The sequence below is a fragment of the Heterocephalus glaber genome, unplaced genomic scaffold (assembly GCF_053883595.1).
Source record: "Heterocephalus glaber isolate CG9 unplaced genomic scaffold, H.glaber_assembly_v1.0 deba00000470, whole genome shotgun sequence".
Taxonomy (NCBI): Eukaryota; Metazoa; Chordata; class Mammalia; order Rodentia; family Bathyergidae; genus Heterocephalus; species Heterocephalus glaber.
In genome coordinates, this window is record NW_028258145.1 from 13,241,163 (window position 1) to 13,257,217 (window position 16,055).

At 49.0% G+C, this 16,055-nt stretch overlaps 1 protein-coding gene across 8 annotated transcripts in view; it reads left to right on the forward strand.

The window, feature by feature from the left end:
- The window catches only part of Psd4 (pleckstrin and Sec7 domain containing 4), a 38,539-nt gene that overhangs the window by 12,084 nt on the left and 10,400 nt on the right, over window positions 1-16,055 (forward strand). For 6 of the 8 annotated variants that reach the window (XM_004844537.3, XM_021258177.2, XM_021258174.2 and 3 more), the window contains 3 exons: window positions 12,305-13,320; window positions 13,893-13,953; window positions 14,346-14,718. In XM_004844537.3, coding sequence (XP_004844594.2) covers window positions 12,412-13,320; window positions 13,893-13,953; window positions 14,346-14,718 — 1,343 coding nt within the window. In that variant the 5' untranslated portion in view covers window positions 12,305-12,411. Of the gene's footprint in view, window positions 1-1,514; window positions 2,440-2,847; window positions 7,916-12,304; window positions 13,321-13,892; window positions 13,954-14,345; window positions 14,719-16,055 lie in introns of those variants that run through there. The other 2 variants (XM_004844539.4, XM_087204243.1) reach the window with 2 other exon arrangements.

A 16,055-nucleotide genomic window follows, 5' to 3' on the forward strand; every position in this document is an offset into this window, starting at 1 on the left:
AAATGCTACCTTTACTACCTATGCAGTTGCTTGAGCCAGAAATGTGGATGTTGCCTTTGACTTGTGTTTCACCTTTATACCTCCCATCTGCTGTAGCATCAAGTCTTCTCAGCTGTTCCCGGTGTAAATCCCAAGTCCCAGTAAGTGCCTTCCTCATCTGGCCTTCCACAGGTCCTGCTGGTCTCCTTGCTTTTATTTAACCCTTGTTCTTCGTGCAGCAGATAGATGATCTTAAATGCACAAATACTCCCTGACCTGCTATTTGCTCGACTTAAAAGATACGTTGGCTTCCTGTGGGGACCCATCGTCATCTGGCTGGCTCTGGCCGCTCTGGCCCTGGCCATCTTCTCCCACCTCTGACCTGCTTTCTGTTCCCACCCCAGGTAAGGAACTAGACTTGCAGTTCCCTCAGCATGAAGCTCTCCTCCCTTGGTGGCCCTTCTGGCCTCTTCTGAGGTTCCAGGGCAGCTGCATTCTTTCTCTCACTTCTCATTCCTTTCTCCCCAGCATTCATCATAGTTTATAAGCAAGTGTTGATTAATTTTTCTGTTGGTTTATTTACTTTCTGTCAAATATCCTGTTTGTTTTCTCTGTCACTAGTTTGGAAGCTCAGGGGTCCTGTGTTTTGTTCCTGACCCATCAGCAGCTTCTAGCATAGGGACCACACTGAGCTAGTGATAGCTTGAGCCAAACCCACAGTCCAGAAGCATCCGGGAGTCTAGGGGCTGAGAAGAGTGCCTGCGTGTAGGTCTCAGTGACGTTAGGTTTCTGGTGTATGCAGCAGGGTGGAGAGTTGTAAAATCCAAAATGCAGGAGGAATTACAGCTTGGTGGAAAGAATGAATCAGGTTTTTGTTCTGTTGAGTTTGAGGAGCTTGAGAGATAAGGCTGCCCTAACTTGCCAGCCCTAGAAAGGGGGCTGGAGGGCCCCATATGATAGATAGGTCCAGTATGGACAGGTTCTAAATGACGCTGACACGCTGCCATATAAAGTATGTCCTGTTCATTCACCTTAGTTCTCCTCTCCTTAGTGGCGACCTGAGGTCCAGGCCTGAATCAAGATTCTCAGCCTCCTCTGAGCCCAGCCCAGCCTGTGCCCCTGCTGAGGCCCCACCTCCCTTCTTTTCCCCCACCCTGCCTCTCAAGGATGGTGATCCACCCACAGCTCCTGATGTCAGCATTCTTGCCTCCCCTCGCCCCAGTCTAGTGCTGCACAATGCAGCCAGGCCTGTCCTGAAGGAAGGAGAGGGATGCCATTGGGCCCAGAAGCAGAAAATTCCAGCATCCTGAGCACCCAGAGTGTGATAGAGAGTGGGGGGTACATGGACTCCAGGCAGCATGTGCTATGGTCTCCCTCATGCAGTGGGAGCGAGCCGCTAGAGGATGCCAGAGCCTGAGCTGGAACCAGAGCCCAGACATCTCAACTATGGTGGCCTGGTCTGAGGGCACCACTTTTATGAACACACCAGTGCAGGGGGCTCCTGTTAGGGGGTTCTGAGGGCTGGAGCTTGGGGTGGGGCAGTGGGCTTTGGACCCTCAGCAGTGAAGTTGGTGGTAGTTGAGGCTGGAGAAGAAGCTGACTATGTAAAGGGAAGAGAGAATGGTATGTTGTGTGTGGCCCCTCATAGGCTCATTCTCATCCTGGGGATGCCTGCAGCCTGGATCTTGAGGACATATTGGGAGTTCAGCCATTGGGGAAGGGATGACTTGGGGTTCATATGCTCAGAGGCCAACTTTGAACCCTGTCTTAATGACTTCCTGTTGTGGAAGACTGGGCAGTGGTTTAACCTCCTTGTGCCTGTCCCCAGATGTGGCTCTGTGGAATGGGTATCATGAATGTGAACAAAGTCTATATGAGAACTGATGGAGGACACTTTGTAACTACCAGGTGCTTGTATCAGGTGTCTCGATTATTGGGAACATGAGACATATCCATATAAAAATTGAAATGCCATATGTTTAAAACAGGAGAAGAAAAGCTACCCTGCAGGTGACTGGAACATCAGAACTTGGGGAAGAAGCACGAGGAGGGAGGCAGGAGGAAGGTGGAGGGGCCAGTTCCTGTTCCACACCTCCCCCTTTCTTTTTCCCAGGCCCTTCCATTTCAGAAGAGGCCAGTGCACTCCCTGACTGGTTACTTCTGGGCCAGTGCTATAAGGTTGCTCCAGGGAGCGGGCCATGGGGAAGGAGCTGGAGGTGCTTGAGCTGGAAGCAGAGGCTCTTGCCTTGAATGCAGGAAGTGTGAGGCACTGAGCAGCCCTGAGTGCTGGGGAGTTCTGGGGAGCGGGAGGGGTGTGTGTCACCCGGGCCGGTGAAAGGGAGCGGAAGTCGGAAGCACCCGCCACCACATTCTTGAGGCAGACAGACTACACTGTGCAGCAGGAAGTGCCCCCGAGGCTGGGGAGCCCAGGACAACCCTCTGCTTCTGAGTCCTTTGGAGGTGAGCCTAGTGGGTCTGCCTAGGTGAGGATGGGGGGAGCAGGGAATGTTTTGAGACATGTGGGGCCCTCATAGCAGGGGCTGGATCAGGTGGGTGGGAAGGAGACAAGGGGTTTGGATTGTGCTGTGTGTACTTGGCTTGAGCTGGCCTCACTTGACCCCCACCTCCCCTTTACTTCTCTCCATTCTTTCCGCCCCTTACCCTGCCCCTCCCCATCTGGGTTTTTTCATGCCTGCTGTCTCCCCCTCCTACCCCCAGAGCCCCCGAAGGTCTACAGGAATGAAGGGTCTGGGGTGGAGGAAGCCCTCCCAAAGTCCCAGTGACTGCTGAAGATGAAGCTGACTCTCCAAGAAAGCCTTGATCCTGGGGCCTGGACAGAGGTTGTATGTGCAGGCCTTGGGCTGAGGCAGCTCAGGGTGTGGTCAGTCACTGTAAGACTGGAGATCAGACTCAGCTGTGAGCAAGCTCCCAGCTTCTCCTTGGGCTAGAACTGGAGGATCTGTATGTTTAGCTCTGGTTTAGGCCTGTTGCCCTGATATGCAAGAGGAACCATGTCATTCTCAAAAGTGTCCCTGTTTGAGAAACTCTGTGGCCTACTAGTTACAGTTATTACCCTGAGGTAAAGGGAGTCTTGGGAAGAGAAGGCTCCAGCCACTGCCTGCGATTCTAGGATCTAAAATCCCACTGTTGAATTCATCCCTCTGCTGAAAGGCTGGGAAGGATAACCTGCCATTGGCTGATAATAAACTCCTCATGGGACTGACGGCCTTTAGCCAGGCTGCCACAGCCTCTGGGAATTTAGGGCATCACATACCCTGTCCTTCTATGGACAAGGAAGCACCTAGCATAGGGATTGGCACCTAGCCCTGAACTCTTTGTGGGTGAGGGGAATTCAAAAATAGGGGTAAGGAAGGCCCAGCCTTTCTGGAACCTCCTAGGGGTCCCTGACTTTCCCAGGCCTCAGCTGTCCTGGGCTCTTTGGTGCAAGCATACCACCCCCATCCTCCTCCCCACCCCCAGCATGCTCCTTCCTGACCCAGCTGCTTCTACCACAGTGGACACCCCCTCCTCCACCCCAGCCACCTCTCTCTGCACATTTGCATGAAGCTCCTTCCGTGGCAGGATGTGGGCCTCACCTGCCAGTTCTCTCACGGAGCAGCTGGGCCCAGGTTCAGGCAGGGGTGGCTGTCTTGCAGCTCCAGAGTAGGGACTCTTGAGCTCCCTTCCCCAGAAATATGTCTAATGGGCAGCTGCCTGGGTTCACAGGGACAGGACAGCTTACCTCTCCTAAGTCCCTGAACAGGCATAAGCTTTTGTGCTTTTTCCACAGGAAGGAAACTTATTTCCAGGGTGGAAGGGAGGAATGATGGCTTCCTGAGTCTGGAAGCTTATAGGGCAAGAGAGACAGAGAAATGGACCTGCTCCAGATGTAAGGCACAAGGCTAACTCCTCCAGGAGGCAGAGAGCTGGGGGAGCCTCACAAAGATGGTTGTGGTTTTTGTTTATTTTGACTTCTCTGAATGGAGGGCAAAAGCTGCAAAGTTAAAGTGAGCAACATGTGAAACGTCTTATGTACCCTAGACCATTCCTTTACCTTATTTCCTTATTGTGCAGATAAGGAATCAGGTGATACTTTCCTCTTCATCACATCACAGGCCGATCTATTGTAGTCAGGATGTGAGTCTGGTCTGTGAGCCTCCATGTCTGCGTTCTCCAAGTGGGTGAGGCACACGGTCAGTGGAAGGCAGCCTGGACTGTCTCCTCTCCTACTCAGGGTAGTTTGTACTCAATCCGAAGGCTCACTGAGATCAAAATGAAACTGCCTTGAAGAGCTGGGGCTGCAGAAAGGGTGTGTGCAGGGAGTCTGTCCTCCTTGTCCCCCACCCTGGCCATATCACTCTCTGTGACCTTTACCTCCCACCAGCTGGATTCCCAGCTTAGCCCCTGCAGTATTCTCCATGCAAAACATCCCTTCCTATGGTGAAAATTCTCTGAAATGTTGTTAACCTAGCTCAAGATATAGGGGAGCCAGGGCACTTGTCCTCAGTGGAGCTCCACAACTGTTCTCTCGTCCTTGCTGAACCCCCCTGCTGTTTCATTCCCTCTGTATCCTTGGAGCACCAAGTCATTTTACCAGATTTTGTAGAGCCCTTTCACATCTCCTAGAACATATCTCTAACTTTCCTGAATGTCACTGTGCTTAGGAAAATGAGGGGCTGCTGTATTTTAGAGGTATCAGAACTTGCCTTATGTAGCAGATTTTATTTATTTATTTTTGTCAGTATTGGGGATTGAACCCAGAGCCTTCTACCAGAGATACATCCCCAGCCCTTTTAATTTTTTTTTTTTTTTAATTTTACAACAGCATCTCACTAAGTTGCCCAGGTCTAGCTCAAACTTGTAATCCTCCTGCCTTAGCCTCCTAAAGCATTGGGATTACAGGCATGTCCCACCATACCCTAGCTTGCAGCAGATTCTTTTAGTGCTAAATTCCCTTCCTCCCACCTTTGCTCTGCACATGAGAAAAGAGATTTCAAAAGAGATTTTACTAAATTCTGGGTTGGGGAAAAAGATAATTAGAAAATTCTAGATTCATGCATATGACATGAGCTGTGCTCTGCTCTCCCATTCCTGTCTGCCTGTGCCTAAGAGGTGCCATAATCCCTCCAGGAACAAAGGCTGGTCTCTTCCCTCCCCCAGTGATTTGTTGGATGGTCTTGATGGCCACCAGAAGTGAGTACAGCCTTCAGCTCATCCCATTTGTCTATTCAGGGAGGAGAAAATAAAAATTGAAGGAAGGAAGGAAGGACAGGTGGACAGATGGATAGAAGGAAGGATCGACTTCATGAAATTAAGGGCAATTGAGTGGTGGGTAAGAAGAGAGGTGCTGAAGAGAACCATAGACCTGGTTATATGCTTCATAGGTCCCTTGCTTTCTAGCTGAGCCACTTGAGGCTTGAAGTTCTGGGGCTGTGGTAATGTTATTGGATGGGAGGGACTCTGAATTTCTGAACCTCTCTGGGTCTTAGCTTCCTTCTTAGTAACAAGGGTATGCTACCAGTTGCCTTCTTTTGTGGAGTAGCTGGCAAAAGAGATGAGCTTAGGGCTATAAAGTTGGATAAGGGCACATTGTAAGGTTTGGCAACATTGTTTATATCTCCCCACAGGTTTGGGTTGGCAGATAAAAGACAGAATGCCCAGTTAAATTTGAATTCCTGGCAAAGGGTGAATAAATTATATAATGTCACAGATACTGGTCATTCCAATATATTTTTGTTAAATTTGGCCACCCTACTGTGAAGGTGTATGGCTCCTATATGACAGGGCCCTCATGAAACTAGGACCACCTCCAACCAGGCTCTGGGACCCCAAGTATCTGTGGTGTCCCTGAACTTCTGAAGTCAACGCCATCTTTAACTTTCTGATCCACTTGAGCTAACAGATAATGACATGTCCCCTAAAATTTGTGGGAGAGAGTGGCTCTAATAGCTACATCAAGGACTGTTATGTTTATATCTGGATGTCCCTCCCAAAGCTTCATATGCTCAGAGGCAGTGATTTATGGAAGGTTATTGGATTATGGGATCAGTATAGCTGATTTGCTGTTAGGTGGGGTCTAGTTGTAAGAGGTGGGTCACTGGAGGTGGGACCTGGAAGGGTATATCTCTCTTCTTGGATTTTCCCTTCATTCTCTGCTATCCTGCTGATGAGGTGAGCAGTTTTTCCTCTCCTATACCCCTTCACCATGCTGTCCTGCCTTGGAGCCAGCTGACCACAGACTATAAATATGAGCCAAAATAAGTCTTTCTTCTTTAAATTGCAGGTGTTGGGTGTTTTGTTTTAACTATGAGTAAAGTGACTAAGACAAATTTTGGTACCAGAGAATTGGGGTTATTGCTGTGATGTTCCCCGACCATGTGGTTCAGAAACCATTGGAAATGGTTTACAGGAGGAGTTTGGAAAGGTTTGGAGATTCTGGCTGAAGAAGAAACTCTGGAGTGTTGTAAGCCAAGCTTGACAGGAGATTCTGATTGGAATTCAGAAGACTAGAAGGCTGATAGGCAGATGCTAGAGATCAGGCTCAGGAGATTTCAGTTGGGAACAAAGATTCCATCAGCAGGAAAACTCAAGACCATGTGGGTTATGCTCTGGGAGAATCTTTGTCTACATTTACTCATGTCCTGAGACTTTTATGGCAAACTGAGATTAAAAGTGGTAGACTAATTAATCTGGTGGAGGTCATTCAAGGTAGCTTAATCTTCAGGCTGTAGCATGGGTACTTCTGGAAACTTTTAATCAGGTTTATACTGAAAATCAAGAGCAAACCAAATAGCTAGATGATTTCAAATGTTTTGAGTTTGGCCAAAAAGGAAACTCTGGTAGAATTGGGGCTTATCAACTTTTTGTCGAGGAGAGCTAGGTTGTTGAAAAGAGTGAAAAGCAGCCAAGCATTTTGAGTTAGGACAATGAGAAGGATGCCTTGAGGGCATGTGAGGAAATAGCAAGACCTGCCTTCTGCTGCTTAAAAGTAAAAGACTTTGCTTTGAGAAGAGAGCTCCAGGACACCCTGCTAAAGAAAAGCCTCCTAGGGAACTGGTTTGCTGGAATTCAGTTCACATTGCTCAGCCATCAAAGTACATCCAAATGCAAAAGGGCCTGGCTATGCTGGAGCTAGTGGCAGACCTTGGTGTCATCCATGCTGGTTTTACAGGCATGCAAAATGCAAGCATTGTGGAGTCAGGGAGGCTTCTACCCAGATTTTAAAAGAGGGCATGGAAGGCCAGGCAGTTTTCCCTGAGAGCGCAGTGCATGAAGCTGTGAAAATGAAGCCGAAAGTGCAGCAGAGACCTCAGAAAGTTGGAAGAGCAAGAACATGAAATAACTGAGGAAAGCCTCAAGAATGGAGCAAAGCCACCCGAAGAGAGAAGCTATGACATCTACAACCACCACCAGTGCTTTAGGTGTGAGACCACCCAAGATTTTCAGAGCTCACATCTTTGGTGCCGGACATAGACTTTGGTCTTTCTTTGGTCTCCTTTCTTTCTATCACCCGTTCCTCCCTTTTGGAGTGGAAATGTTTGTCTGTGCCATTGTATGTTGGAAGTATTTGATTTTCTTTCTTTTTTATTTTTACGGGGGCTCACAGGCAAGAATTTGCTTTGAGTTTCAGAGGAGACTTTGGACTTGGACTTTTCAGAAATACTGGGAACTGTTAAAGCTTTTGAAACTCTTAGAAATGAACCAAATGCATTTTTCATAGAGATGATCATGAGCTTTTGGGGGTCCAGATGTAGAACAGTATGGTTTATATCTAGATGTTCCCTGTGAAGCTCATGCACTCAGAGGCAGGGCCTTTTGGAAGGTGACTGTATTTATTCTTTGCTTCCTAGCTATCATGAGCCAAGCAGCCTTTTCTCTCCTATGCCCCTCTGGCATGCCATCTTGCTTTGGAGCCAGCTGATCATGGACTAAAAATGTGAGCAAAATAAACTCCCTCCTCTAAGTTGCAGGTGTTAGGTATTTTGTCCCAGCTGCAAGGAAAGTGGCTAAGACAAGGACACACAGCAGTGAACAGGAAGAACAGAGAACCTGCCTTCTTGGTACTTAATCCAGGCAAACTAGCACCATGTGAGTAAACGCCAGGAATTACACTGGGATAAATGCTCTGAAATCAAAGAGTGAACAATGGAATGTAATCAGGTTGCATTTAATTAATTTAAAGAGTGTTGGCTCAGGCAAACCACATACCTTGGCCCCACAGTCTGTGATCTTTCTCTAACACAGCTCTTCTTGTTGCCTGGGGCTCCTTTCCATTTCCCAGCTCCTTCCCTCTTTAGGCCCTTCAGATGCTGGAGGCCCTAGAGATCAGCTCTTGTCTCTGGAAAGTTGCTGCAGCTTCTCTAGTTTTCTTTTCCCCTTGGAATATTGGGTTTCTTCTGGCAAGACAAATCTAACACTTAATAATGTCCAGCATAACTATTAATATATTCTGGTATAAGTTCTCTCTCTTTCTCCCCCCGCCCCGTCTGTGTGTGTGTGTGTGTGTGTGTGTGTGTATGTGAGTGTGTGTGTATATATGTATTTATAAATACATATTTTTAAGGGGAGACACATGGAACTCCCTCTAGTTTTATAAAAAAAAATTACAGGATATCCCCTCCACCAGTCCTGCCCCAATTCTCATTATTGACAGGTGAACGTGTCCTGTCAAATGAGTTCACTAGTGAGAGTAGGTGAGTTGATATCATCCTGGAGGAGACCAGAACAATGTGTGGGGCTGGGAGATAAAGACAGGAGAAGGGATGGAACACAGGAGGGGCACCAGGTGGGCTCAAATGGAGCAGGGGTTAGCAGGGACGCAGAGGCAAGGGAGAGTGATATTGTTGTCTGGGAAGGGAGCCTGTCAAGTAGAATTTGATTTGCCCCTTGTTCAGGCACCTGTAATTTAGGTGAAGCATCCCTCCTGGGCATTTCTTGCATCCTGTGGACCAGTTACCTGAGGAGCCAGCAGTGGAGGGATGTTTCAGCTCCTTACTCTCATGTGTTCATTCTCCACACAGACTTTGGGAAGGAAGTTCATGGCTCAAGGAAGTTGCTTGAGCGTAGCTAGTGGGTCCTGTATTAGTCAGCTTTCCGTCACTGTAATGTATACTTGAGATAATCAACTGATAAAGAGAAAAGATTTGTTTTGGATCATAGTTTTAGAGGTTCCTGTCCATGATTAATTGGAACCCATTGTTTTGGGGCCTGTGGCAAGGCAGCAATCATGGTGTGAGTATATGGCAGAGTAACCACGCTCTCTCATGGCCAGGAAGCAAAAAACAGAAGAGGCCAAGTCTCACAGTCTCCTTGGAGGCCAGGCCCCCAATGACCTAAAGACTTCCCACTGGTAACCCCCCCCCCCCGTGAGTGTGTGTGTGTGTGTGTGTGTGTGTGTGTGTTGAAGATTGAACCCAGGGCTTCATGTATGCTGGGAAAGCTTTCTACCACTGAGCTGTACCTCTAGACCTGGCTCATCTTTTAAAGTTTGCACCACCTCCCTATATTGTTTTTTTTGTTGTTGTTGTTTTTGTGCTAGGGATTGAACTCAGAACCTTATGCGTGCGAGGCAGGCGGAGGCACCATTGAGCTAAATCCCTGGCTCCCTATATTGTTAAGCTATGGAGCAAGCCTTTAGATACGGGCCTTGGGTGAACATTCCAGATCCAAACTGCAGCATATCCTGAGGCCAACTTGTCCATTCCCTGGTTGGAAGAAGGACTGTCACAGGCCTCTAGGATAGAAAATGGGGTACAAGGTAGCAGGTATTGCTCCTCTGACTTAGAGAGTGTCTTAGTTGCTGTCTTATAGCTGGAACTCAATACCCAATACCAACAAATTAAAAGAGAGGTTTATTGTGGTTCCCAAGTTTTAGAGATTCTAGTCCATAATCATTTTGCTCCAGGATAGAGGCAGCATGGGGAAGGACCTGCCTCCAAGGAAAGCTGCCCTCATCATAGCAGCCAGGAAGCAGAGAGAGTGAGGGGAGGAGCCAAGGAGGGAGATATACACTTCCAGGTCACGACCCGTGACTTGTGTCTTCTGATCAGACCCCCACCTCTTAACAGAAAGTCAGCTATATGGCCCCCATGATTTAATCACCTTCCAAAATCCCCATCTATGAGTGCCTGAGGGTCTTTGGGGGGCATCTAGATATAAACCACAACAGGGAGAAAACCAACTACTCTTCAGTCTGTAGGCTGGAGGATGGGGATGGGGTGGGCAGCTGGAAACTAGAATGATGGAGACTTAGCTAGAACAGTTGCAGAGGAATGACAAGCAAGTAAATTTGAATCAGTTCAGTTCAGAGCATCAAATATAAGATTAAACAATCTAAATTATGGTCCTGTCCTCCTGGAGTCCATCTTCTGAGGAGGCTGATATCACTAAATGATGCAAGGACCCTGAAGGCTGCTCAGGGACCTGTCCTGGTGGCTGAAACTTCAAAATCATGAGGTTTTCATTCAGCAAGGCCAGGTTACACTGAAAGTGAGAAATGAGGGGTCAGGAGAGAGGAATGGTGATTTTTTTTGAGGAAATTTCAGAAGGGTTCTTTGAAGATGCCTAAGAAATTGACATATATATTAGCCCTACCTAATCTCTCTCTGGTACCCATGAGCAAAGCCACACCTTCTAGGAGGCTTTAGATATTATTTGAAGCCCACCTGGCCTAGTTTGCAAGTCCTGAGAGCTACTGTGTGTTGAGTGGCTGGGTAATGGGCTGAGCCCAGGCTGAAGCTAGATGTGAAGTACCCAGCTCTGCTCTGATGCGAGGGCCAAGGCCCTGAGGTCCATTCATTCAGCTCTCAGGGGCAGGGAGGGGACTAAGCCCTGGCCCATGTGGTCATTGATTCAGCCCAGTGGTCTCTGCTGCCAGCAATGGAGGAATGGCTCTGGTGGGTAGGCCATGTGTCTCTGGGGCACCTGAGCACCAGGTCAGGCTCCGTCCTCTTATAGCTGCCTGGGATAGGACCTCAGTGGGAGGTCTGGAGCCTGGGACAAGGACAAGCCATGGTGCTGGGACAGAGAACATACCCTCTGTGTTAGAGAAGCAGCTGCAGGTGAATGGTCTGGAGTCAGATCCAGGCCTTTCTCTCCAGTTGCGGGTCACTAATCCAGTCTCAGGCTTTGGCTTTCTTATTTGTGAATGGACACAACAGGTACCCCTTCATCCAGGTGTCAGGTAGGATGGACTTGGTTAACTGGACAGGCAAAAAGGGCTATTGTATTGGGTATCTGGACGTCACATGTAGCTATATGTTCCATATAGATATGTGTATAATTATCACTCTTGTTCCCACAATATTTCAGTACAGCTTACAGGCATGCATGCAGTCTTTTAAGATAGAAATTTATAGGTGAAGAAAGTGAGGCAGAGGCAAACAGTGGAAAGATGTAGTAAAACCAGAGGTGTGGTTAGCACTAGAAATACACATCACAGGCCTTTGTACTTAACCAGGCACCAAGAGGGAAACTGGTTACAAGTTATGAGTTTCACGGTGTCCATTGGGTCAAAACAAGCCATTGTTCCAAGGAAGTAGGGCCACTCAGAGAGGTGTAGGCCATCCACATGCAGACTTTAGAGACCCATGCTTCACAGGAAGTGCCCTCCTTGGTTCCTCAGCTTTGTCTAATACAGCTTTCCCTGAGTAGTCATGTGTGTAATGCTCAGGGCAGCTCTAGTAGATGTGCAGCCCAGCCAGCCTTGGCCACTGCTTCCCCATTCCTCCCCAGAGAGCAGGAATCTCCTCCCTAGGCAGCAGGTAGTCTGCTCAGCAGTAAATTAGGAGGGCTGGTGCTTCCTTTTCCAAGAGGCCAGGGCTGAGCTTAGCACAGAACCTCCTCCTGCTTCCTTCTGGGCCAAGGTGTACAGCTGTGTACAGCTTGCAAGGGGGGCACCAAGACCCCACCTTATAAATGATGCAGGTTGCAAAAATGGGACTGTGCATAGTGGAAACCAGGCAGCCTGTGGCCTTTCTGGGTGCCTGCTGTTCCCACAAGCCTGCTCCTTCTGGCTGGTCCACCTCTGCTCAGCTCCCATATATATCTTATTTGATCAGTTTATCCTTTTCAGCTAAGCCACAGGGGATTGTGTCAGCCTACAAATGGGTGTTTTGGAGGAAGATGCTGTCATGATGGGAAGTTGAGACTATGCTCAGATAGCTTAAATGGTATACTCCTAACCCTGGTGGGGCTGTAAGGACAGTGTCCCTTTGCAGCAGTCATAGACATGGCAGGTACTTGACACATGTCTGATGCTCTGGCCATGTGCTTCTGGATGTTGATAGCCCTTTTCTAACCTGCTTCTCTTTTGGGGGATTTCCAGGATAGATATGGATACCCAGTTGACACCCTAGCTGTGCTCCCCCTAGTCCACAAAATGCGATTGTGAAAACAGACACTCCTGGAACTCCTACATAGCTTTCACTGTGGATGATGGGTGACGACAGACTCTTGGACCACCCCCAGCCTGTGGAATTGCTCAGTATCTGCTCAGGAGACAGCCTGCAGTCCCACCCAGGAGCATGCCTGAGGGAGATGGGCCACGACCCAGGTCCTCTGGAATCTCGCCAGGAGCACACCTGGACCTTCGAACCTCCTGAACCCACCAGGACAGATGCTCCTCTCAGGGGCTCTGCTATGGAGCCTGCCTACTTGGGAAGCTGCTCTTCGCAGGAGGGGCTCAGGCCAACAGCAGCATCGCCAGAGGCACAGGGGGACAGCTGTCCTCCGGGGACTCCGCTGCAGAGCCAGAGCTCGTCCACACAGGTGATGTTCTGGGCTGGCATCTTACAGGCCCAGATGTGCGTCCTGGACCTGGAGGAAGAGCTAGAAAAGACGGAAGGACTCAAGACCAGGCTGAGGTGCTGCCTCCCCTCATCCACTCCAGACCTCCCTGGTGACACAGGCCTGCACCCCAGCCCACCCACCGAGGAGGACTCTGGGGAAGACAGCAGTGGGCCTGAGGGGGAGAACAAAGCCTGGCCCAGGGAAGGATCCTCCCCAGAGTGGGGTCCTGAGGAGGAGAGTGTGTTCTTCGACAACCCCCTCTTCCTGGAGAGCCCTTCTTCTGACATCAGTGTTTCCAGGGAGTGCTTTTCCTGGGGCTTCCCAGACTCCCAGGCAGATGTGAGGCTTGGGGCTGACTGGCCATTCCCACACAACAGTGGGCCCTGGGAGCTAGAAAGGGAGCTGGATTTGGGGGGCAGCACCGCTGGATCCAGTGGGTGCACCACCCCTCCATTCCCTGTGCCTCCCTACAAAACACACCCTTTCTGCTGGGCCTCGGTGGCCACTGCTGAGGGGACTCCCACAGCACCTCCTGCTCAGGAGGAAGGCGAGGTGAGTTCAGTCCTGGAAAGCCACTGGGGCTGTGCTGGGAACACCAAAAGAGGGCCTTCCTCAAGGACCACCAGGTCCAGAGCAGTCTCTATGATACTGGGACTTTTTGGAATCTGAGGTAATATAGGAGAAAATCACCAGTGTGGCCTGCAGAATTATGGGAAATTTTATTGGTGCCATGATGTGGACTGAATGTGATGACAACTAAGTCCACAAATGCCATCAGTTCACCAGCTCTTGGGGTTATGTCTGGATACATCTAGAGAACAAACAGCTCCTCTCCTTGCAAGATATGGGTTGGACCTTAGCCCTGCCACACACCCTGTGCAGCCATGGGCAAGTTACTTCCCCGCTCTGGGCCTCACTCTCACCTGGGTTTCCAGGGCCCAGCGTCAACACTACTAGGATGTGGGTCTTATCCCATCCAAGAGTTTGCTTCTGAGCTGAGGATCAGACTGGTGCCCGTGCTGTGGGTGGGAGGTTGGCAAGAAGCAAGGGGCTTCTGTATACCTGAGCATTCTGCCTTTCTCCTCCTCCTCCCCTTCCCTACTCACCCCTGCCTCTCTCAATAGGCCCCACCAAGCCCTGAGGGCTGGCAGATAGAAGAAGGTCCTTCCTGGCCCCAGGATAGAGGTGAGACCCATGATTGGAGTCTGGGAAATTGGGTGATAGGAGGCTTTGGGATTCAGAGTGGAGACAGAAGTGGTTCTTAGATTTGTTTTATTGTGTTGGAGCAGACAGACTTGGGCTTAAATCTAACCTTTGCTTCTATGCCTTCGTCAATAAAATGGGTTTTCAAATATGCAGAGTAAGTGAAGGAATGTATGAAAGACCCAGCACTTCTCATGTGCTTCTCAAGCACTGAGCCCTGCCTTGCCCAGGGGCTAGAGTCCTGGGAACCAAAGGAAGGATCACTGTGGGATGGAGGACAGGGCGTGCTGCCCAGTGCCAGGGGAGGTACCTGGGGAAGGGTTCTGGGGGCAGCAGCCAAATGTTCTGCACCTGCTCACTGTGCTCTTCCTCAGGTGAACGGGATGCCAGGTGTCTCCAGGAACCTGCTACCTGCACCTTCACTCCCAGCCCCTGTGGAAGCCCAGTATCCTCATCTGAGCCTGGCAGCCCTGAGTCTGAGGGCAGAGGCCCCGGCCCCAGGCCCACCCCAGTGTCGTCCCAGGAGGGCAGCCCCCAGCTCCAGCACCACAGCCCTGGCATTTTCCCCAAGTGGCCACTAGATGCCTCACACCCTTTGCTCCTGGAAACAGATGGGATAGAGCCAAGTTCCCCGAAGAAAGAAGAGGCTGGGGAGGCCCCAGACCCAGGGCAGGAAGTAGAGAATGAAGGCACAGCTAGGATTGCTGCAGGCACCCAGCCCGACGTTCACTGGACTTCTGCAGAAGGGTAAGTCTCAGATTAAGCAGCTTCTGGCTCCTCATGATGACCACACATCCAGACCCTGGTCTGGATTAAGTCTAGGAAATGCACATTGAGATCTAACATATTTAATTGCAGTCTTCATGACCTTATTACGGGGATTATATAGGATTGTGTAACTGTGCACCAGTGGAGTTTTGCTGAAGACTAGAGGGTTTAAAAGCACAAGAAACCAGAGAGCAGACTGACACACATGGAGGCAGGATTTGAGTATGCAGACAAGGCCAGGAGAAGTGCCCATAGCTGGACACCAGAATGGGAAAGAGAGGACATGTTCAGGGACACTGACCAGGGCTGTGATAGGAAGGCTTTGGGGTAGAAGGTCAGAGCTTGTGCTGTGGGGATTACAGACTGCTTTGAGTTGGAAGAAGTTTCTGGGAGAAATTCATCAAAGAGCCCAAGGCAGGATGCTGGTTTGTATCTTACCAAGGAGAGGTTTGATTGGGACTGAAAGAATGGATCTTGGTGCCCACAGCAGGATTGTGTAACCTCAGAACTGTGGCCAGGGGTAGGGATAGGCCAACTGGGAAACCAGCTTAGATGTCTGTCTGCCTCAGGATGCCAGCTCCTAGGAAATCTACTTGGGAAGAGGGTTTTGGTCTCTGATCAACTAAGTAGGGGCCATATTGAAGAGACAAAAGAAGCTAGTGGTGGTTCAGGTCATTAATGGTGGAGAAGTTACAATATAACCCTGCTCCTATCTCAGTGTCCTTGGCTGATGGTCACAGAATATTGGTCTGGGCCAGAAGCCCAAGAACCAGTTTTCCTTGTATCCCTGGAAATGATACCCCCTTGTAGCTGTTCCCAGGATGGGTACCAAAGATGTCTCAGTATCTGAAAAGGAAGATTTATTATCCCAAACAAAACTCTGTCCACCTAATGGGACAACTACACTTTCATGGTAAATAATGTGAAAAGGTTTAATTCAGACTTTATCTTGATAAATGGCACTAAACATTGTATAAATAAGTTTTATTTAATCTTATATTTAGCACAGTGTAACAAGCTTAATTTTCCTGGTACACATTTACTAGCCTCATTCACTTATGCTTGATTTTCACAGTGAGATCATAAAGATCATTTCAAAAATACAGACATTTATTGAGATGTAATTCACATACCATACAGTTAACCCATTTAAAGTATACAATTCCATGACAATTTTTGTTTATATAGTGTTTTTTCTTCCCTGAAATTCTTCCCCATCTAGACATTATTTTACCGACATATTTTTGACTAAGTAATTTTAAAAACAAAACAAAATGTATTTTAGGCCTTTGTCAGTAGATTATTCAAATGATTCT